This window comes from Podarcis bocagei (genome assembly GCF_964188305.1).
Source record: "Podarcis bocagei genome assembly, chromosome: 14".
NCBI classification, from domain to species: Eukaryota; Metazoa; Chordata; class Lepidosauria; order Squamata; family Lacertidae; genus Podarcis; species Podarcis bocagei.
In genome coordinates this window covers 30,369,494-30,392,108 of record NC_138139.1, presented here as the reverse complement: position 1 = coordinate 30,392,108, position 22,615 = coordinate 30,369,494, and the positions used below count along the sequence as shown (strand labels likewise).

The 22,615-nt window shown below is 50.8% G+C and overlaps 1 protein-coding gene across 3 annotated transcripts; it reads left to right on the top strand.

Moving 5' to 3' along the window:
* The first annotated feature begins 792 nt into the window (after positions 1 to 792).
* On the top strand, positions 793 to 21,453 carry IL4R (interleukin 4 receptor). 3 transcript variants are annotated; one of them, XM_081170886.1, is made up of 8 exons: positions 793 to 818; positions 1,214 to 1,323; positions 14,135 to 14,279; positions 15,005 to 15,171; positions 16,308 to 16,462; positions 17,448 to 17,598; positions 18,983 to 19,082; positions 19,459 to 21,453. In XM_081170886.1, exons 1-8 carry the CDS (start codon positions 808 to 810, stop codon positions 20,609 to 20,611), a joined length of 1,992 nt encoding a protein of 663 aa, XP_081027012.1. In that variant the 5' UTR covers positions 793 to 807; the 3' UTR covers positions 20,612 to 21,453. The 3 variants fall into 3 exon arrangements, with proteins under 3 accessions (XP_081027012.1, XP_081027011.1, XP_081027013.1); XM_081170885.1 differs by having other exon boundaries at positions 1,211 to 1,323; XM_081170887.1 differs by lacking the exons at positions 793 to 818; positions 1,214 to 1,323 and adding an exon at positions 10,036 to 10,902.
* The last annotated feature ends 1,162 nt before the right edge of the window (positions 21,454 to 22,615 follow it).

Below are 22,615 nucleotides of genomic sequence, written 5' to 3'. Positions count from 1 at the left end.
TGGGTGCCTCAGCACCCGCAAAATTCCCCATGAAGGGGCCAGGCACCCACAAATAGCGGCACCAGGGCCACGCATGTTGCATGGCACCCATGGTTGTGGGGCTAAGCTGTCACTCGGGGGGGGGGGTACATGGAACCAGGCAGAGGGCCTTCTTGGTAGTGGCACCCACCCTGTGGAACACCCTCCATCAGGTGTCAATGAAATAAAGAACTATGGGAATTTTAGAAGGCAGATCCATATAGGGAAGTTTTTGATGTTGGATGTTTTATTATTAGGCGATATTGTGGCTGAGAAAATGGAGGTTCCATCCACTCGTATTGGTGAGTGAATGTGTGTGAGAGAGAGCACTGCAATGTGGTTCAACTTTTGCTATCCAGGCTCCTGAAGCATTGAATTGCTTGTTTGAGGAAAATGCAGCCAAAACAAAGGGGGTCTCTAAATTGTAGTAGCAACTTAGCAGAGCACCACCGGCTTTCTCGCCTGAGGTGGCTGGGAGAGAAAGAGAGTGACTTGTGCATGAGGGGGATTTGATCAAGAAAACACCATCCCTCACTCCTCCATCTCTCAAAAAGCTCTAGAAACCCGCTCCATGGCTGTTATATTCTATTGGGAGTTGCTCTGCCTACTGATCTGAAATAAAAGGTTCCTAAGTTTAAAACCAGCTCTGTCCACATTCAGAGGTGCTATGCACTGAGTTGCTGCTGCTGTGCCCCCAGGCAGCAAAATCCCTGGGCTGAGCCTCCCTGTAGAAGCGACCAGGCAGCATTAGCGGCAAGTACAGCAAAGCAAAGAGACCCGGAAAGCCACATGGAAAGGGGGTCAGTAGTGGTGAGTGTTTTGGGGCCCTAGCATCTGAGCCCCCTTGGCCCAGTCTCCTCCCAGCTACTCATAGAAGCTGAAGGCCTGAAGGGCAGGACAAGTGGTTGGCCACAGCTGGGCGACTGGCCAATGTCTCGTGGCTTCTGCCTGTTGGATGCTGGCTATGACTGTTGCAAAGGAGCTGGGCCTTGCTCTCAGTTGGGCCTTGAATAAAAGGGGGTCTCCCTAATCCCTTCACACAGGTAAGCAGGTGGCGTTCCGTAGTGAAGATCGCTCTAGGGTTCAGCCGAGCCTGCAGAGCCCCCATTGCCTGTGGCAGTCTACCTCTACATGCACGCATCTGGAGGCGGCCAACAGGCTTTCAAAAGGCATTAACGTTGTCTCTTCCCAGCAGGGCCAGGCACATTCCATCACCAGCTCTCCCGATGGGCAGGACGGGCTTCGGGGGGCCCCAGAGGCCTTGCCTCCTCCTCTCCGTCTTCCTCGCCTGCTCACTTTGGCACAGTAAGTCTCCGTGGAGGAAAGCTTCTTCCCTCTGCAGGAGGGCAGCTGGGCAGCCAGCCGGGCAGAGAGCGAGGCCAGGAGTGGCGGCGGAGACCTTCCTGCCAGGTTTCAGCTGCCTGGAAGATTTCCAAGGCTTGGACAGGTTGAAATGGGCTGAGGCTGCTTGGGTCAGGTTTCCAGGAGGCCTGCTTTTCTGGTATTGTTGGGGGTGGTGTGGGAGTGAGTTAAGACTTTTTGCTGGGTCTGGGTTGCTCTGGGTTTTATGACTGCATGGTGGAAGCCACCTTTGGAGACTCGTTGCCCTAAAAAGTGGCTTTTGAAACTCTGCAATAAGCCAGAAACCCACCATCCGGCCCCATTTCTTCCCCTCTCCATAAGTGGGCTGCATTCCTCTCACCACCATCAGCATATGTCCAGCCATAGTCATTGGGTGTGCGGGGGGCAGGGCAATGACTTGGGATCTTAAGTTGCATTATCCATATTATCTACACGGACTGGCAGCACTTTAGCTGTGATTCCTGCACTGCAAAGGGGCTAGGTGACATCACTAGCAGCAACCCTACAGTTCTGTGATTCTGTGAATTTTCATGAGTTCATGGGTGCTCCGTCTGTCTCCCCCCTGTTTTCTTCAGGAGATCCTTCCTACTTCTCTTTAGAAGTGCAACATTTTTCCGGTATATTGGGCAGATGTTGTTCTTTCCCCTCCCTCCTTGTTGTTCTTTCCCCTCCCTCCTTAACAGACAAACTCATTGGGGGCGTCCAAGGAAGCTAGATGTTGGGAGACAAAAGCAAGGTCTTCCCCACACATTTAAAACATTATGGGACTCACTTCCACAAGTGATGGCCTCTAACTTGGACAACTTAGACAGGATGAGACAAATTCATGCAGAAAGAGGAGGAGGAGAGGGCTGTCAGTGGCTACTAGCCCTCCGGTGTCAGAGGCAGTAAATGCCTCTGAGTAATGCCACTTACTGGAAACGGCAGTGGGGGCAATTGCTCTTGCTGTGCCCAGGTCCTGTTTGTGAGCTTCTACCCTTTGGGGCATCTGGTTTTGGCCACTATGGGGACAAGAGCCGGAGTGGTCCTTCCTCATGGCTGCTTCCATGTTGAGGGAGTCGACTTGGTCTGCCCTGAGATTTCAGGGGATGGAGGAAGAGAGAGAGAGATTTCCGAGAGTGTGGGGGAAAGGGTGGCATATATGCTGCCTGTTTCCTGGGCTCAGTGAATTGCCCTCTTGGGGAAAGTCTAGTGGGTGGCATGGGTATAGCAAAAGGGGGGCAGCTGCCCCCCTAAATCAAGTAAATCAATAAAAAGTAACCCAGGTTCTGCCCCCCCAACATAAAGCCTGGCCACTCCCATGGTAGGGAGCAGGGTTGCCAACTTGAATAAAATATGGCGGGGGGGAGCCCAAACCCCACATAATTGATCACATGATCCGGTGCACCCACACCATTTGAATGGCAATATCCATCAACTTGGGGGAGGGCGGCCCTCTCAAATATTTTATCAGTGAGACCAAAGCCCCCTCTGCCCCTTAGAGTTGGCTCCTATGGTAGGGAGCAAGAGCAAGGGAGGGGAGGGCTCAGGGAATTGAGGGGGAGAAGTTGGAGATCCACACTTAGGTGAGCATGAAGGGGAAAGGGTTTTATTTATTCCGTGCTGTGCTTCTTTCCCCTGCTTCAATAAAATTCCCAGGGCAGCGAGCTCCTAACATTTCAACGTGCAACAACTCCAAATGGAAAGCCCCCTAAAATGGTTCCTTGTTACCAGAGCTTTCTTCAGTTCCATCTTGAAGGAGTCCACTTGGTCCACCCTAAGATTTCAGGGGATGCAGGAGAGAGAGATCAATATCCCAGAGTCAGTACAGGAGAGTGGCTGGGCAGTTGGGAAGGGCCTCTCACCTTTGGGAGACAGACACTGCCCCTTCCCTGGGGGGGGGGGGAGGTGCTAGTCCTGTGGCTGTTTCATTTCCGGAGGGCTGAGTAAGCTGAGCTGGAGATGTCGTGGCACAATCTGGAGCACAGCTGTGTTGCATAGGAAGTGGCTCAAGGAAGCAGTCAAGGAAATGAACTGAGGGGCACCACTAGCTCAGATAAGCTGCGTCCTGCCTGCGCATTTCTCAAAGCAGGGGGAGTGAACCTGGATAGAGAAAAGTTTCCTTCTTTCTCTCATAATGCTAAAAGTCAAGGACATCTAGTGATGCTTAATGTTGGAAGATTTAGAACAGATAAAAGGAAGAACTTCATCCAGCACAGAGTTAAAATGTGGAACTTGCTCCCACAGGAGGCAATGATGGCCAACAAATTTGATGGCTTTAATCCAATTTCAAAGAGGGCAGGACTGTCAGTGGCTACCACCATGATGACCATACTCTGCCTCTAATCAAAACATGGAAACCCTTCCAAATCCCATTTGCAGGAAGTAGAGAGTCTCTTGTGTCTGAATACTGCTTGCAAGCTTCCCACTGGGGCATCTGAGAGAACAGGATGCTAGACTAGATGAGCCCCTTTGGCCTGATCAAGTGACAGGGCTAGTTTCATGTTCTTAGGAGAGCTTTATAAACGTTGAGGGGAGCAACCCAATGCACCCAGAGGAGGAAAAACAAGCAGCAGTCAACATAGAAATTTAAGGCTTGTCCTTGGAAGGTCTTTTTTTCTAAGGCAGAGGCAGAGTTAGCTTTCCAGACTCAGACAAAATGCATTCTCTACCCCAGGAGTATTTTTTTTTTTAACTACACACACACACACATATGCACACACACAAAACACACACACACACAAGGTCCCCCTCGGCCAGACTCAGATCTAGGCTTTATTTCACCCTTGTCAAAGACACAGCTTGGCACACACAGGTTAAGAGCCTCAATGGCACCCATTTGGAGGCTTCACTCGGGGCAAAAAAACCTGGCTAGCCCCCCTGTAATTACGGCTGTGCCTGAAAAAACAGGAGTAGAGCAGAGATTCTATCCCTTTCTGCAGTGGAGTCTTGGAGGGCCAAAGTGAGGCTTTGCAGAGGCCCTTTCTGGCTAGGCCTCCTCTGAATATGTAAGTTGCATTGAGTAAAACATTCCTACACTGCTTTTCTCTGAAAATCTGGAGATGACGCACAACAGCTGGTGTCAGTCTGGCACTCAAGCAAACTCTTCTGTTTCTTTCTAGCCATATCCTCAAAGGACATCCAGCCACCTTGCTTCACAGACTATGACTCCGAAGTGGGTTGTTCCTGGGAAGTGGACGCCTCTACCGACTGCTCCAAGAAGTTTCTCCTGCGTGTTGCAGCGAATAATCGATTCAGTGGCCAAAAGGAGGTCATGCTATGAAATGTGAGAACTGCCACCCGATCTCCTATTTCCTCTGTTGGGTGTTTTGGGGGCTGGTGGTACCCTCCTTACCCCTGTGAGTTTTCCAAACTCAGAATAAGAAACGCAGGATCCAAAGGGTTTCTCATTCTACTTTTCACTGGACCACTTGTGGTTGGAGAACTTCCAAGGTGCACAGATTTATGTCGTCTGGCACGCTTGCAACTTTTCCTGGGGAATCCACAGCCTGGTGCAGCTGGAGGCATTGCAAAGCCCCTCTCTCACTTGGGCTGAGCTTTCCCAAATCGAGGCTGTGGCAGAAATAATCCGAGTGTTGTCTACTTTGAAAACATCTTTTAAGTCTTGCCATTGTTCCAGGAAATCATGGGAGTGTTCTCCTAAGAACAAGAGAGGCCTGGATGTGACCCCCAAGTGTAATTGCACCATTCAGTCTGAAATACGAGATAATTTCAAGTATCGTTTCTCGCTGGAGGCCAATGGGAAAGAGATCTGGAAGACGAAGATTAAGGAACTTCGTAAAATTGGTAAGGGATCCTTTGGTCTGCAAGATCCTTCTTGTGCATCCTTAGAGGCTGATCTGAAGAACAAGACAAGAGTAGCAGAATACAAGTGTGGTGGGCACAGATCATTTGTCTTCACGATTAGCACCAATCAATGCTGAGAGACCTTCCTTAGCCGCTCCTGCATCCGCCTTAGTACGTTATGCAAAGTCACCACCTTAAACAGTGGCAGGTTTATTGTGGCAGAAACCTTTGCAATGGAGAGCCCCCTTCTTCAGGTGCCTGGAGGGCGATACTCCAGTTCTGGAGAGAACTTGGAGAGGTTGAGGTCTGTCCTCCAGGGTGAAAAGTCTGCCGCTTTGACCAGCCCTTCCTTACAAAGCAGAGGCCCATGTTGTCTTCCCTGAGAGGTGAGCAGGAGCCCCTTTTGCCTCCCCACATCCTTCTCTTTGTTGTCTTCTTCCCGAATGCAGTGAAACCCCGACAGCCTGTCAACCTGAACCTTGAGATGGGGGATGGTGGATACATCCTCACCTGGGAAGATGGCTATAATGATGGGAGCATTCTCCATAAAAATTCGGAAACAGACTATGAAGTTGCCTTTGGGCAAGACGGCATGCTGGAGGACAAGGTAGGCACACCTTCCCAGTATGCTCCTCTCTGTACAATCACCTGGAATAGTGCTGCAAATTTATTATTGTTAATCAGTTAATTACATTTATATCCCACCCTTCCTCCCAAAGGGAACCCAGGGTGGTAAGCTCATCCATGTTAAAACAATGCCATTAAAACAAAAATTAAAAATACTAAAACAACCACATACACTGGGGGGGGGGGGAGACCTTCTGTGTCCTGAGCAGAGGTTGATGTTTCAGAATACCCCTCTCCCCACCCCCCTGCTCTGCCTCATGCTGGTTGACATGGCATCTCCCCTGCCCTTCCATGACACTTTCTTTGGGCAGCTCTGCATGAGAAAGTGCCTTCATTGTTCTCTCTGATGTCTATCAAGGACCATTCACAGAATCCATTTGTTCTAGTGAAAGTCATTGCCCCCACCACCACCACCACCATATGCACACAACAATACATATGTTCAGCTGCTCTTTGTGGCAAAATAGACAGGCAGATTGCCCTAGTTGCCTATGCAGACCAGTGTGCAGAGCTGCATTTGAGAAAAGGGCAGTATATGTGGTTTTCAGCCCTCACTACAGGAGTAGCATTTATTAATTTCTAGGGTTTATCCTAAATCTATAACAATATATTTGGCAGATGATTTTATGCCCCTCACAAGTGGGGCACACATAAGAACAGTGTGTTGGCTTTTATGACTTCTCAGAGTAGACTGGCTTGAGATCAGGGCCACCAGCCCCAAGCCATTGCTTTCCTTTGGATCACAGAACCTAGGGGAGGGGTGGCAGATGCAGCCTTCCAGGCCTCTTTCACCACCCCATTACTGTTCCACACACTCCTAGTTCTTTGGCTAGGCTGAATTGCATCTTTTCTTCCTTGTCTGGATGGAGGAATGAGCCCAACCCTGGGTCCCTGGCTGTGGCTGTCCCCCCACCCCTCAGGTGAGAAATGGCCAGGCTCAGGAGGAAGGAGATTCTTCTGCCCTGGAGCCTTCGGTCATTTGGTCTCAAGCCCTTTGACTTCATCTACAAAGCTTCCATTCCCTTGTCCATTGCTACATAAGAGTCCAAAAGCAATTTTCTACCATATCCCAAAATTATCTCCTTCCATAGAAAGTTGAGAAAGAGAAGAATTCCACTCACCAGAAGAACCTCCTCCCAGTGTTTTCCTGTGGTGTGGGAAGCACCACATAATGTAAACCTGTTTGCTTCTCGGTTTCCCCCCCCCCCCTCCAAAGGCACGCAGACGCATGACGACGGACATGCAACTTAAAATTTCCATAGGGAGTCTCATGCCAGCAACAATCCATTTTGCTAAAGTGCGCCAGAAAAATTATTTCCTCGGGAACAACTGGAGTGATTGGAGCATCCCGACATATTGGCGAACAGATGGGTGGATCGGGTAGGGCACCTGTTTATTATTAGCAATGTGTTGGCATCCCTGTGTGTTCTGGGCTCCACATTGTGGGCTCTTTATTTCTAGATTTTGTAAACCTTCTGGATTTGTGAAATATTCCGACCCCACCCACAGGAACGCTTGTGCATCATCCGGCCCCTTTGAGTGAGCGACAGCATTTCTCTCACATTGCTGGGGTCTTGCATTTCCAGTCAGCTAGACATCAAATTAATATGCAGGCCTCTCACTTAATTCAGTACAATTCTCTGCTGTAGACAATACCTCTTTCTGAAGTCACCCCAATGATTTTTATTGTTTCTCATTTAAATAAAGACAAGAACACACAACTACATTAACTTGTCCAGTAGTCCATTCTTATTAAATTCCATACGTAGTACATAGTGCACATGCAATAAGTTATGTATTATCAATTCAAGTAGCCTCTCCACAGAGATTCCTGTGTTGAAAGTGGAATAAAAGTATCTTCCGTCTCATTTATAAAGGAAAAGGAAGGAAGCCAACATCACCAAAAGTGTCTATCCTTGAAGTGCCTTTAATTACACTTTTGTTTCCAATATCGGGCTATTGTAAATTGGGCTGCTGATAACAGAAAACAATACTAGGGGAGCACCAAATTATTAACCCTTTTCTCCTTTCAGGCAGAAATGGGTGGAATCTGTGAGCTTAGCATCCCCTTTTCAGGGGATGAAGCCTGCCAAATTTCACACACAGAGGTCCAAGGTAGTTGTGCTTGGCACCCTTAAAGTTGATTTGGAAGGAATAACTCATTGGGCCCCCTATGCCTCTACCCCTTCCAGGAACTGACTTGGCAGGCAGCACAAGCTTTGCAAGGCTCCCGCCTCATACCTGGACTGAACTATATTAAAGAGTACACTAACACAGGCCATTGCTGTCAACCTTCCTTTTTTTGCGGGAAATTCCCTTATTCCAGCGCCGCTTCCCGCTATCCCGGATTGTTAGATATCCCGTATACTGTCCCCGGGACAGGTGAGGCTGCTGATCCCTTATTTTCAAATCTGAAAATTGACAGCGATGACACAGACTTTGTTGTGCATGTGTGTTTCTGTGCCACGTACCGTAGTCCCTCAAGAACACGCCTGAAGATGGACAGATACCAAACCACTGTTTCTCACAGATACATGCTGACCTCAATAACACTGAAATGAACTGCAACTCAGGCCAGAACGAGGGGTGTGGGGTGAAGGGGAGCAAGGTCATTCTGAGGAGATGGGGGTGCTGTGCATGCGAGAATCCTCTTTTACCTTCCCAGAAACCCTGTGAAGTACGCTAGCTTGAGAAATGGCAAGTGGCCCAAGGTCCTTGGATGAGAGAGATGCAGAGGCCAGGGAAAGGACACCCCTATGCTCAGTTTTATGCACCACCCTTTGGACCCCCCAGGAAACTCACCAAACGAAACCTGCTGCCTCCTGGACCCGGGTGTGTGCAGTGCAAGTAAGCTGAGTGCTGAACAGGACACAGTACAGTCTGCATGGGGTCTATTCGTAAAAGCAAGACTAGGGCAGTGTCAGCAGGTTCCAGGAAGCCCCCTTTCTTCTGAGATTTTTGGAGTGATCTGTTTGTTTGAGCCCAGGCTGGTGGGAGGGGTTGAGTGGGGAGATGTATCCGAAGGTGAAGGAATCGATAGCAGCATTTATTTATCAGAAACTAGTCCTGATGGTTTTATTGTGTGGTTCTGTAATACCTGTCGCTTTCAGCATACTGCTTTAGAGATATGTTCACATAGTTATTTTTATATATACAGTGGTACCTCTGGTTAAGAACTTAATTCGTTCCGGAGGTCAGTTCTTAAGCTGAAACTGTTCTTAACCTGAAGCACCACTTTAGCTAATGGGGCCTCCCGCTGCCGCCGCACCACTGCCACACGATTTCTGTTCTCATCCTGAAGCAAAGTTCTTGACCCGAGATGCTATTTCTGGGTTAGCGGAGTCTGTAACCTGAAGCGTCTGTAACCTGAGGTACCACTGTAGTCAGGGAAGGGTCATTGCAGCTCAGTGGTGTCTGCTTTGTATGTATGTAGAAGGTTCCAGGTTCAGTCCCCAGCATTTTTTTAATAAAAAAAAATTGCATTTAATCTTTATTGATTTTTCAGTATACATCCCAATTATCACTCTCCATCAAAGATATAGTAAAGTAACAAGACTTCCCTCCACCTGAACGTGGGTCCTCTACAATTCTATATTAACTGCTTATTGAATAACATCTAATTTATATTTATGTAATATATCCATAAGTTATGTCACCTTGCAGGAGTCATTTCAGATTTTGGATGTTTACAATGATCTTTAAGGCATCGTCTTATTTGTCCCATTCTGTGTTAAATTTTTGGTGGCCATGATTCCTAACTTTCCCCATTAGACTTGCCATCTCAGCGTACTCAAATAAATTTTTCTGCCATTCCATTTTTGTCCCCAGCATCTCTAGGTAGGGCTGAGACACACCCTACCTGAAAGCCTTGGGGAGCGATTGCCAATCAGTGTAGACAATGGTCTGACTTAGTATAAGGTGGCGTGGCTGCCTATCTAGACCTTTTCTGTATTGCCTAATTATAAATAAGGAAGATCCACTCCAGCACACTGGCTAACTTGTCAATGAGTAACTGCATCCCAATGACAGTACTGTTCAGTGGGAAGAGGAGGTGCATGTGGAAACCTTGATGCAAGCACCAGTTAAGCCTTTTCCTACCTTTCTACTTCCAAAAAACCCACCTCTTCCTTCTTAGCACCCCTCCTGGGCCCCATAGACTCCTGCTTCTCCCCCCCCCCCCTCCAATGATCTACCTGGTCAACTTTCACCTGCTCTTATAGGAAATGTAATAAGAGTAGATGAGCCCAGCTGCAGCTGAAACAGACCAAAAGGGTTGCAGCGCCACGACTCCAGAGCCCAGACTGACTTGGCTGCGCGCACACACCACGGGGCTGGCGTGGTCCTCCCGCGCCGCGAGCACTCTGCACATGCTCAGGAGACACCGATCGCAGTCTGTTGTAGCCGAGTTTGGTGCGAGCCCCGCCAGGGAGGGCTTCCAGGCTGGCTGGGAATTCCCCGCAAAGGCGGGAAGGGGCCGGGCTCGGCATGCAAATCCCAGGAGGAGGGCCGGGGCGTAACCCAGCGCTTCCCGGACAGCAGCCGTAGCAGCGGAGGGCGCGTGGCCCAGGTGGGCTGGAGCGGGGGAGTCGCGAAGGGCTCCCTGTCGTCGTCCGGGTCTCCGCCCCCCCTCCCCGGGCCTTCTCCCCTCTGGGATTCCCTTTCGCTTCGCGCACGAGCACTGGCCGGAACCCCGGGGGAGGCGGGACGAGGCGGGCGCTGGCCGAATTTGCTCAGAGAGCCGCCCCGGGACGCGCGGAGGGAGGCCCACCCTTCCTCCCCACCCACCGAGCGGAGCAGCCCGTCGCCCAAGCAGGCAGCAGCGGGAGGGGCTCCGGCACTACGGGCAGCCAGGTCAAGCCAAGCGGGGGCGGGCCGGCGGGCGTCTCCTGAGCTCCGCTTCGCCTGGCTCCGCGCCTGGCGGCCGGGCTGGCACTGGCAGAAGGAGGGAAGCGGGCCGCTCGACGTTGTTGCCTCTTCCCGGCAGGGCCCGGCGCACTTCGTTCCCGACTCTCCGGATGGCCGAGGGCGGGATGGGCTTCGGGGGCCCCCGGAGGAAGCCCGGCCTCCTCCTCCTCCTCTTCGTCTTCCTCGCTTGCTCGCTTTGGCACAGTAAGTCTCCGCGGAGGAAAGCCGCTTCCCTCGGCAGCAGCAGGGAGAGTCCGGGCGCGGCCAGCCGAGCAGAGAGCGAGGCTCCCCCGGCCGGAGCAGTTGCGCACCCAAAGACTCCCCGAGGGGCGGCGGGGACCCGAGGTTCAGCCGCCTGGAAGCTTTTCAAGACTTGGGCGGGTTGCTTGCTTGGGTCAGGTTTCCACGAAGCAGGCGTGCCAAGTGGAATACAATATTATGGGGGGGGGGGTAGGAGGGGTTTAAGCCCCGCCCCATAACGGATCACATGATGCTGTGCACCCACACCATTTGAAAGGCAATGCTCATCAACTGGAGGGAAGGAGAGATCTATCGGCCCCTAGGATTTGACTCCTGTGCCAGGAGCATTTCTGGCTCTAATTCCTGGTATTGTTGGTTGGTGAGGAGGTGTTTAAGAAGTTTTGCTGGGTCTTGGGTTGCCCTGGGTTTTACTACCATACCCTTAGGACAGTCGTTGCAGCTTTTGAATCTCTACAATAAGCCAGGCACCCACCACACGCACCCCATTTATCCTCCTGTCTCCATAAACAGGCTAGGTTCCTCCTGCCATCATCAGTAAGTGTCCAGCTGCAGGCGCGGGGGGGGGGGGGTTGTTGGTTGGCCCATATTTTCTACACCAGAGGTCAGCAAACTTTTTCAGCAGGGGGCCAGTCCACTGTCCCTCAGACCTTGTGGGGGGCCGGACTATATTTTGGGGCGGGGAAAACAAATTCCTATGGCCCACAAATAACCCAGAGATGCATTTTAAATAAAAGGACACATTCTACTCATGTAAAAACACGCTGATTCCCGGACCACCCATGGGCCGGATTTAGAAGGTGAGTGGGCCAGATCCGGCCCCCGGGCCTTAGTTTGCCTACCCATGATCTACACGGACTATAAGCCCTTGCTTTCCAAGGTTTCAGGCAAGGTTTCTCCAGCCCTCCCTGGAAATGCTGCCATTTGGGATTGAACCTTGACCTTCTGCATGCAGAGCAGGTGCTCTGTCCCTGAGCGAAGGCTTTCCCAGTGATGTGCAGGTGGAGGTGGAGCAGTCTGCCAGCCAAGCCATGGAGCCCAGTTGTTAGCTATGATTCCTGCACTGCAGGCAGGTGGGCTAGGTGGGGTCACTAGCAACCCTACAATTCTGTGGTTCTATTGTTTTTCTTGAGTCTGTGGGTTTTCCCTCTGTCTTCCCCCTGTTTGCATCAGGAGAGCCTTCCTACTTCTCTTTAGTAGTGCAACAGTTTAATTTTTACGGTTATTGGGCAGATGTTTTTCTCCCCCTCCCTCCTTAACAGGTGAACGTTCAAGGATGTTGGAAGACAAAAATAAGGTCTTCCCCACACATTTAAAACATTATGGGACTCACTTCCACAAGAGACAGTGATGGCTTCTCACTTGGGCAACTTAGACAGGATGAGACAAATCCACAGTAGAGGTGGAGGAGAGGTCTCCCAATGGCTACTACCCACAATGATGGTTTTCCCTCCAGTATCAGAGGCAGTAAATGCCTCTGAATAATGCCACTTACTGGAAACAGCAGTGGGGGGAGTTGCTCCTGTTTGTGAGCATCTTCCCTTTGCGGCACCTGCTTGGCCACTATGAGGACAGGAGGCAGAGTGGTCCTTCCTCATGGCTGCTTCCATGTTGAGGGAGTCGACTAGGTCTGCCCTGAGATTTCACGGGATGGGGAGTGAGAGAGAGAGTTTCCCGAGTCAGTGTAGGAATGTGGCTGGGTTGGCAAGAAGGGGCTCCCTCTCCCTTGGGGGACAGATGCCACCCAACTCCCCTCACCTCCTGGGGAGCATCTAGTCTGTTTCATTTCTTCGTGGCTTTTCTGCTGAAGATGAAAAGGGAAGTTTGCTCCCTCTGCTGTTTTTGAGGAACCGAAACTAGAGGCGAAGCTGCCTTGTGTGTGTTTGATAGGAAAATAAACATCCGGAGAGTTGCGCAAGCTGAGCTGGAGATGTCCTGGCTCAGCCTGGAGCAGGGAGGCCAATGGGGCCATGTTGCTGTAGGAACGCCAGGAGCAGGAGAAGCGGTGCAAGGAAGCAGACTGTGGCAAAGATGCCATCTCGCAAGCTGCAATCCTGCCTGAGCATTTTGCAGCAAGTTCCAGCAGTGGGAGTCAGGAAGACTGTTGCAGGAAGAAGAAGAAATAGTTTCTTGTTGGCCTAAGGCCCTAAGCTTTGGAATGATAGACCTTTCAGTCTTCAAGTTGCTACAGAACTCAGTGGGAATTGTTTCTGTGTAGACATGCCCAGGATTGCACTGTGAGAAGCAGAGGAGTGGCTTGGGTGGCGGAAAAGTAGAACATCCCTGCTAGAAATTTTAGACAGGTAAGCAGTAGCAGATAAGGAGACGAGATAGGGAAGTTTTATTTTTTCTCTCATAATGCTAAAAGTCAATGACACCTAGTGATGCTTAATGTTGGAAGATTCAGAACAGACACGGAAACGCTTCCAAAACTCAGTTACAGGAAACCACAGGAGCTGGGGAGTCTCTTGCGCTTGAATCCCACTTGCAGGCTTCCCATCTGGTCATTCACTGAGAGAGCAGTGGGGCATCTGGTCATTCACTGAGAGAGCAGGATGCTGGACTAGATGGGCCCCTTTGGCCTGATCCTGCGGCAGGGCTACTTTCATGTTCTTAGGAGAGCATTATAAATGGTGAGGTGAGCAACCCAAAGCACTTGGAGGAGGAAAAAGAAGCAGCAGTCAGCTGAGGTCCAGCGCCGAGGGCCTTCTGGCGGTTCCCTCACTGCAAGAAGCCAAGTTACAGGGAACCAGGGAGAGGGCCTTCTCAGTAGTGGCACCCGCCCTGTGGAACGCCCTCCCACCAGATGTCAAAGAGAAAAACAACTACCAAACTTTTAGAAGACATCTGAAGGCAGACCACTGTATTTTAATACTTTGTTGGAAGCCGCCCAGCGTTGCTGGGGAAACCCAGCCAGATGGGCGGGGTATAAATAATAAATTATTATTATGGAGAATTTAAGGCTTGGAAGGTCTTTTTCTAAGGCTTTTCCAGACTAACACACAGTGGCACCTTGGAGGGCTGGAGTGGGGCTTTGCGGAGGCTCCTTCTGGGTAGGCCTGTGTTGGACTCTTCCTCTGAATAAGTAAGTTTTGTTCAGGAAAACGCCTTCCTCTGAAAACTGCACAACAGCTGGTGTCAGCCTGGCACTCAAGCAAACTCTTCTGTTTCTTCCTAGCCGTGTCTTCAAAGGACATCCAGCCAAGTTGCCTCACAGACTATGAATCCGAAGTGGTTTGTCACTGGGAAGTGGATGCTTCCACCGACTGCCCCAAGGAGTTCCTCCTGCGTGTTGCAACAACTAGTACAGTTTATGACCAAAGGTAGGTCATGCTGTGAAACATGTGGACTGCCCCCAGATCTCTTTCCTCTGTCAGGTGTTTTCAGGGCTGGTGGTGCCCTCCTGAAAGCTTGCCAGGGTAAGGTAATAATAATATAAAAAGTGAGAGAAATTAAAAGAAGTGACATTAACGTTGTTGGGCCTCGCTCAGCATTACTTGTGCCACAGTGCTTCTCTTACAGAGAAGGAGGCCCTTAACACATGGCAGGTAAATATAAAGGCCTCACCATCCTGGGGACTGTAGTCTGAGGGCCTGGACTGCTAGCCCTAGTGGCTACTGATATCAGGGCTGCAGAATGCATCTGTGGTGGCTTCACCTTCTCTGAGACACCCTGGGAGGAGTAGCCAGCCCAAACCTTTTCCCGAAAATGTATGCAGGTTCTTTACAAAATGTCTCTGGGAGCTGAGTTGCAGTCACTTTGAGTTTTCCAAACCGAGAATAAGAAATGCTGGATCCGAAAGGTTTCTCATTATACTTTTCATTGGATCATTTGTTGTTGGAGAGCTTTCAAGGTGCACAGATTTATCCCCTCTTACACACTTGCAACTTTTCCTGGGGGTCTGGAGAATCCACAGCCTGGTGCAGCTGGAAGCATTGCAAAGCCCCTCTCTCACTTGGGCTGAGCTTTCCCAAATTGAGGCTGTGGTAGAAATGATCTGAGCATCGTCTACTTTGAAAACATCTTTAAACTCTTGCCATTGTTCCAGGAAATCGTGGGAATGTTCTCCTAAGAACAACAGAGGCCTGGGTGTGACCCCCAAGTGTACTTGCACCATTCGGTCTGAAGTACTGCATAACTACAAGTATCATTTCTCACTGGAGGCCAACGAGAAGGAGATCTGGAAGATGACGAGTGTGGACCCTGATGACATTGGTAAGGGATCCTTTGGTCTGGCAGACCCTCCTTGCGCATTCCTGGGGGCTGCTCTGAAGAACAAGGCAAGAGGAGCAGCATACGAGCAGGGTGGGAAGGGAGGGTTTGTCTTCATGATTAGCACCAATCAATGCTCAGAGCCCCTCCTGCATCCATCTTAGTCCGTTAGGCAAAGCAACCACCTTGAATGGTGGCAGGTTTATTCTTCAGGTGCCTGGAGGGGGATACTCCAGTTTGGAAGAGGTTGATGGAGAGAGAAAAAATGGCTGCCTAGAAGAGCAAAAGCTACTCCCGGGAACTGGTTGAAGAGCTTAGGAGAAGGCTCAGAATTCAAGAAAGCAGGGCAATATGTGGCAACTGTGGAAAACCCCAATGGATTGAGGGGTTTGCCTCTGTATGCATGTTGGGGGTCACCTGGAATGGACACAGCCCGCTACTTGCCCACACCTGCCGGCCGCCTGTTTCTCTATAGCCACATCAAAGCCACAGGGTGCTTTCCTACACAGTAACATAAGAACAAAACATCGAGCATTTGAAATTTGCCAGGCACCAGGTGCATTTTGCCTTGGCTCTGCTCTGTTTTACACACTAACAGCACACCCTTTAGAACTGTATCTGTGATATTTTATCTGCACGATCAGAACAAATTTTGGGGACCAAGCTGCTTGGCCCCAAAATGCCAACTAGACATTCTGTGGGGGTTTTTTTAAAAAAAATTATTAAGAATTGCAAAAAAAATGCAAAAAACATAGAAAAGAAACACAATAAAAAATTAACAAACATACATTACAATACATCTAAGATAACATTCTGTTTTCGTGACTGTAACCCTGGTTTAAGGAGCCTTTTGGTACCTAGCTTATATATCTGAGTTTCTAACACGGAAAACATCCTGTTAATGTGTGACACAGCATTGCCATGAAACGGTATGGTGCAAAGCAGCAGTGAGAAGGAATTAAGAGAAGGAGGTGTCAGTGTGTGTCTGTCCTTCCAGGGAGAAGGACCTGCTGCTTTGACCTTCCCCTCCTTCCAAACCAGAGGCCCACATTGGCTGCTCTGTGTGGGGAGCAGGCGCACTCCCCAACCTCTTTTGCCTCCCCACATCTTTCTCTTTGTCGATTTCTTCCCAAATGCAGTAAAACCCCGACCGCTTGTCAACCTGACTGTTAACAGGAAGGATGACTCGTACATCTTCACCTGGGCAGATGACTATGAAGAAGGGAACGTTCTTCACGAAAATCGGGAAACAGAATATGAAGTTGCCTATTGGCCTATAAACCAGGCGGACAAGGTAGACACACCTTCTCAGCATGCTCCTCCCTGTACAATCACCTGGAATAGTGCTGCAAATTTATTGTTGCTAATTAATTACATTTATATCCAACCCTTCCTCCTAAAGGGAACCCAAGGTCGCAGGCTCATCCATGTTAAAAAATGCCATTAAGTCTAAAATTAAAAATGCTAAAACAATCACATACACTGCGGGGGGGGGGGGTCCTGCGGGGTCCTGAGCAGAGGTTGAGGTGTTGGGGCCCCTGAAAGCCTCAGAATGCCCCTGCCCCCCCACTCTGCCTCATGCCAGTTGACATGGCATCTTCCTTCCTGCCCTTCCTTAACACTTTCCTTGGGCAGCTCTGTAGATCCAGCAAACTGCAGGCCCAAAAGCCTTTAGATGTATTTGGCAAATGATTATATGCCCCTCACCAGGGGGACACACAAGAGCATGGGCTGGCTTGAGATCAGGGCCACCAGCCCCCAAGAACCTAAGGGAAGGGAAGCAGATGCGGCCCTCCAGGCCTCTTTCACCTGGCCCCTGGGGCTCTGTCCAGGCCAGGCCTCCCCCACCTCAGTCCTGTTCCACACACTCCTAGTGCTTTGGCTGGGCTGAATTGCATCTCTTGCTTGCTTGCCTGGATGGAGGAATGAGCCCAGCCCTGGGTCTGTGGCTGCCCCCCCCCCCGCCACTCAGGTGGGAAATGGCCAGACTCAGCAGGGAGGGAAGGAGATCCTTCCACCCTGGAGCCTTCTGTCATTTGGTCTCAAGCCCCTTGACTTCATCTACAAAGCTTCCATTGCAGCTTGTCTTGAGACAGTTCTCTGAAATTAATTGCCTTGTCCATTGTCACATAAGAGTCCAAAAGCTTTTCTACCACATCCCAAAATGATCTTCCTCCATAGAAAGTTGGGAAAGAGAAGAATTCCACTCACCAGAAGAACCCCTTCCCAGTGTTTCACATAATGTAAACCTGTTTGCTTCTGTTTCCCCCCTCCCAAAGTTACACAAACACACTACGCACAGCTTTCGTTATAAAATCTTCGACGATAACCTCATGCCAGGAACCACCTATGTTGCAAAAGTGCGGCAGAGAATTGAATCGTTCGGGGGCATTTGGAGTGACTGGAGCGCTGAGTACACATGGAAAAACGGTAAGGGGCTGCGCAATGCACCTGTTTATTATTAACAATCTGTTGGCATCTCAGTTGGCATCCCTGCGTGTTCTGGGCTCCACATTGTGGGCTCTCTCTTTTCTGGATTCTGTAAACCTTCTGGATTTGTGAAATACTCCCACCCCACCCGCAGGAACGTTTGTGTGCCATCCGGCCCCTTTGAGTGAGCGACAGCATTTCTCCCGCATTGCTGAGGTCTTGCATTTCCAGTCAAGCTGGACATCGAATTAAACTGCAGGCCTCTCACTTATTTCATCACAATTTTCTTCTGTAGACAGTACCTCTTTCTGAAGACTAAGGCACACGATACTAGTCATTTGGAAGACTTGTTTTAGTAGAAGAAGGTGGCACAATGTTCTGCATGAAAATGTCCTAAGCGATCAGTGGCACAACACAGGCGGAGAGGCAGGGGGCAGTCGCAGTTTGCCAGGCTAGAGACAAATAACTGGAAAGACCTTCTAGATTCCACAGTGACTTTGATTGCTTGTCCTGGGTAGGCTTGCTAAAAGCAGCTCTGCTGCAGACCCCTGGGTGAAGTTAGCAGGTTCAGTGTGGTGCCACAGCACATCAGGCCCTGCTACCACCGGTGCTCCCTCTTCCTGCATCAAGCTCATTATCTGCTGGTTTTTCTCTGCATATAACTTCACGGTATACTGCCTGTAGCTGTATTTGTGCTTCCTCCACCTCCTCTGCTCTCCTCTCTTTTCTTCTCCTTGCCTGTTGTCTTTTCCTTGGTCAAAGGTGAGATGATAGACTACCTGGGACAGAGACCTACCTTCTTGCTTCTCTTGCTCTGTGTGCGGTGATGGTGCTACATGAATAATAAGCAGTACAAATCTTGTCTGCCCCTTACCTTGGTGGTGCTGGGTGACCCAAGGACCTCTTTCCCCAGCCCAAGGTAAGTCTGGCTGAAGGGAAACCAGCTTGAAACTGCAGGAGGGGGTTAAAGGTTAGATTAGCATGTGCAGGAGAAACCAGACACATGAGGCATTAAATGTGCCTGTCGGTGCCCATCCCCACATCCCAATTTGGGAAACTCCTTTGCCAAAAGAAGGACTTGGAAGGCTTCAATTCCCCTAACATATAGAGAGACAAGCTAAAACCAACAAATGAACCTCACCACATCCCTACAAGGCAATAGGCAAACAAAAACCCTAATACTGCAAATCACCTGAAATTCTTTCCAGCTGTGTGAGTTGGGCTCCTTTGTCAACTGAGGCTTCTGGGCGTTGAGCCTGATCTTGTGCCCCCTTTCCAGGTGGGTGGGTGCCTGTCTGCCAGCCAGCCAGCCAACCAGCCTGCCTCCCACAGGTATCAGGGTGAATTGTACACCCAGATAACCAAAATGCTTCTTGCCTTCCAGACATTGAGCCAAAGTCTGCTTCTGTCCTCTGGATTTTCATCCCCTTGCTGTGTGTGTTCATCATGGCCCTGGCAACCTTCAGCTTCTTCTGCGTCACCAGGTAGGTCTTGGGTGCCTTGCAAGGTGTTGTCTCCAGGGCTGCCCTTTGCCCACAGCAAAACAAATTAAAAAATGGTCACTTCTGCTTGAAGGTTGCAGGCCTTGGTGGCAGAGGCATTTTCCTGCAACCCTGACAGGAAAGGAGGAGGAAAGCAGCCCCTGTCCCTTCTGAGTCTTCTCCTCATCCTCCTTCCAGCCAAACAGTCTTCCTCAGCTCTCTCACATGGTGTTTTTAGCCATGCATTTGGCTGCTAGTCACCTCGGGAGGGGGAAGATTGGTTCCTGATGTTCGGAGGGGAGGCAGCCCTTGCAGAGCCCTGTCTCTCCCTTTCTGAGGGCCGGGAAGGACTGACGGGTGGCGCTTTCTTGCTTTGCAGGGTGAAGAAGGGATGGTGGGACCAGATTCCGAACCCTGCCAAGAGCAAAGTGGCTGCTGGCGTGACAGCAGCGGTGGTGCCATTCGGAAACATGGGCCTTGAGCACCCTGTGCATGTTCACAGCTGCGTTGCATCTGCCAAGCCAGAAACTCAGAAAGAGAAAGACTGCCAGGTCCCTCATGAAGACACCGTGGCCAAGCTCTTCAGGGACCTTCTCAGTGGAGACCTGAGCAGTGGGGGCACCGGTATCCTGGATGAGCACCCACTTCTCGAGGACCAAGCTCTGGGGCACATGCAGAGTGCTTTTTCCTTTTCTCAAGATGCACCGCTGGACAAGCACCATGGTGTTTTGGAGACCTCTTCCAAACCTGTCTATCACAACACCAGCACAGAGACAGTGGCTTCGTCCCAGCCAGGCAGTGCTGCCCTGGAACTGCCCCTCAGCCACAGCCTCTTCTCCCCAGAGGCACAACCCGTCACCATGGACAGACTCTGTCTGCAAGGGGGTGGCGGCAGCACAGCCGCCCCCCAACCCTCTGGCTACAAGTGTTTCAGCAGCCTGGTGGCGGAGCCCATGGCCGGCTTCAGCCAGGTCTGTGAGGAGGAGCAGGAGGAGTTTTCTCCTTTCAGGGACCAAATCCAGCCATTCAGCCATGACTCAGGGCCTTGCCTTGCACCTGTGACTGGCAGCCTGCACCCTGTTTTCCAGGGTGTCTTCCCAGAAGCCCAAGACTCGCTTTGCTTTTCCTCCTGTATGGCAGCTGCAGAGCAAACGGCAAGGCCAGGCAGCCCCTCCCAGCATGCCCCAGGGAAGTCTGGCCCCTGCCCAGCAGCCTCCCTCCTGGCTGGTTACCGCTCCTTCAGCTCAGCTCTCCAGGAAGGCACAACCCCCCAGGGCAAGAGTGGCAGCGCTGGTTGCGGCCTAGATGGGCAGTCCCCTTACAAGCCCTTGCTCAGCATTGTCCAGGACAGCCCCACAGCAGCCACTGGGGTGAGCAGGGTCCTCTTTCTCCCTGGCTGGGGGGCTCAGGAAGTAAGAGACCTGGCCTGGGCAAGTGCACCCTGCAGGGCGGACCTTGACATGCAACAGGTGGGTTCCGATGGATGCTTTAGGGAAGATGTGGCCAGGGACAAAGGCCTTTCATACCCCTGAGACCCCTTGTACCTCCTTAATTCCACCTGAACCAGGCAGTGACCTCCTCCAGGTGGAATTCTCCCTAAATCCAGAGATCCGCTATGCTGTAAATAGGAAAGCAGCACCAACCGCATATAGGGTTTGGGGGTTCAGGGAGGAGGCGCTATGGGACTGCAGTCGGAGGAGGGTGTATGGGAGAGGGAATTAAAGGAGAGACAAAAGGTGTTCACCATCCCCTTTAAGCCCAGGTTGGGAAGGGCTCTTATTACCAACAGAGGACTAAGCCAAAGGCCAGCAAGGAGAGGCACCTTCCTGCTTGTAGGCCTGCATCTGTGTGGAAACTCTGAGGACAAGTTGCTGGACTCAAGGGGCTGCGTTTGGCACTTCTGACATGAATGGGACCTTCAGGGAGATGGGTTCTTTCTTGACGCAGATTGGGCTGGGGGCTGGAGCACCAGCTGTTCTTGGGCTCAAGTTACTGGACAGTCACCTGCAATGGATTCCACACCTGCCTGTCAAGTGTTTCGGTTCTGCCTGCTGACAGGCTCTGAATCCAGCAAGTGGCCAGCTTTTGCTCAGGCACTGCCTTGGTTTTTGCAGAGAACAGTCTGCCTGCCTTTCTTTTGTTGCTGCTTCTATACAGGTAAGGTGGTCTTGCTTCATATATCCATAGCAAGCAACAAGGTCTCTGCATGGTGGTGTGACTTCCTGTGCCCTCTGCCAGAGATCAGATGAGAGGAGGGGAAGCAGGCTGAATAAAGGGACACTCTGGAACTGCTTTTGGTGATGGGGATGCCAGGAAGTATCGCCAAGTGACTGAGACAACACCATTCTAGCATTAAAGTTTTTTATCCATATGATCCAGCTTTATTGCACTTATTCTACTCAAGGTGTGATATAGGCAGGATGGCATTTCCAAAAGGAGGAAAAGAAGCTTGCAGCTTGCATGGGGAAGGACCTGTCATGGACCCCCCATGGAGGCTGAAGCAGCTGCTCCCAGCTGGCGAAGAGAAGACTGTGTGGCTGTGGGCAGCCCAGGTGGACCATTCTGGCACCCGCGTCTCACGGGTACCTGTAGAATGAATGGCTTCTGAGAAGATGAGAAGCTATCCAGGCGAATGGAAGCTTCACAAGAAAGGAAGTGGTTACAAACATTCAAGTACAGAACCTGAATGCTGAAGCACATTTGCATAAATCTGCATAACCTTTTTAATGTATGAGTGCAGATTCCTGCCAGCTCTCAGGCTCTTGCTGCTGGCTTACTCTGAGCCACGGGGTTCAGCCAGGATTTGATAGGCACAGTAGACTGCGTGCGGATTGGACCCTCTGCAGATTGAAGCAAAAGTTTAATTACCTGCTAATTAAGAGGTGTGACTTGAACTGTACAATATAAAAATTTCGTTCCTCCATTGCTGGGGGTCTGAGTGATTTGAGGTCTCTGCCGTACTACACTTACATGGAGGCAGGGTCTGTCTTCCTTAGCTGACTCCCTTATCTTAAAACGCTCCTCAAAGAGCTCCCAGTTGGCCTTGCAGTGACTCTTGGACACAAGGGGGCAGCAGTCCTCCAGGGAGCTCTAAGCCTGCTGGCCCCCAGTTGACCATCCTCCATCAGGCCACAGAGGACCTTAAACCCACACCAGCCAGCTGTGCCCAGCAGCAGCAGCACCCCACTCTTGCCCCTGGCTAAACCCTAGAATGAGAAAGGGCCCTTGCCCAGCGCAATAGTTTGGTGCCCTGCTGCTCGGCATGAATTGTGTTCAATTCCCAAAGTGCCACTCCTCCCCTTCACTGGGTTGGTGAGCAAAATGTGCAGCACAGCATGCAGCAGATGTGGAAAGCCCCCAGCTGATTCGCAGAAGAGAACTTGACTCCAGGAAGCGCCTGCTTTGCATGAAGTTGGGAGGTGACTGTTGAACTGGTGGGCGGGCAGGCAGCTGGTAGCAACCCTGGGCCTTCCGTAGCAGCCCACGCTCCACACTTCTGCTATTTCTGCCCTTTGTTCCAGCCCCACCCAGTTATA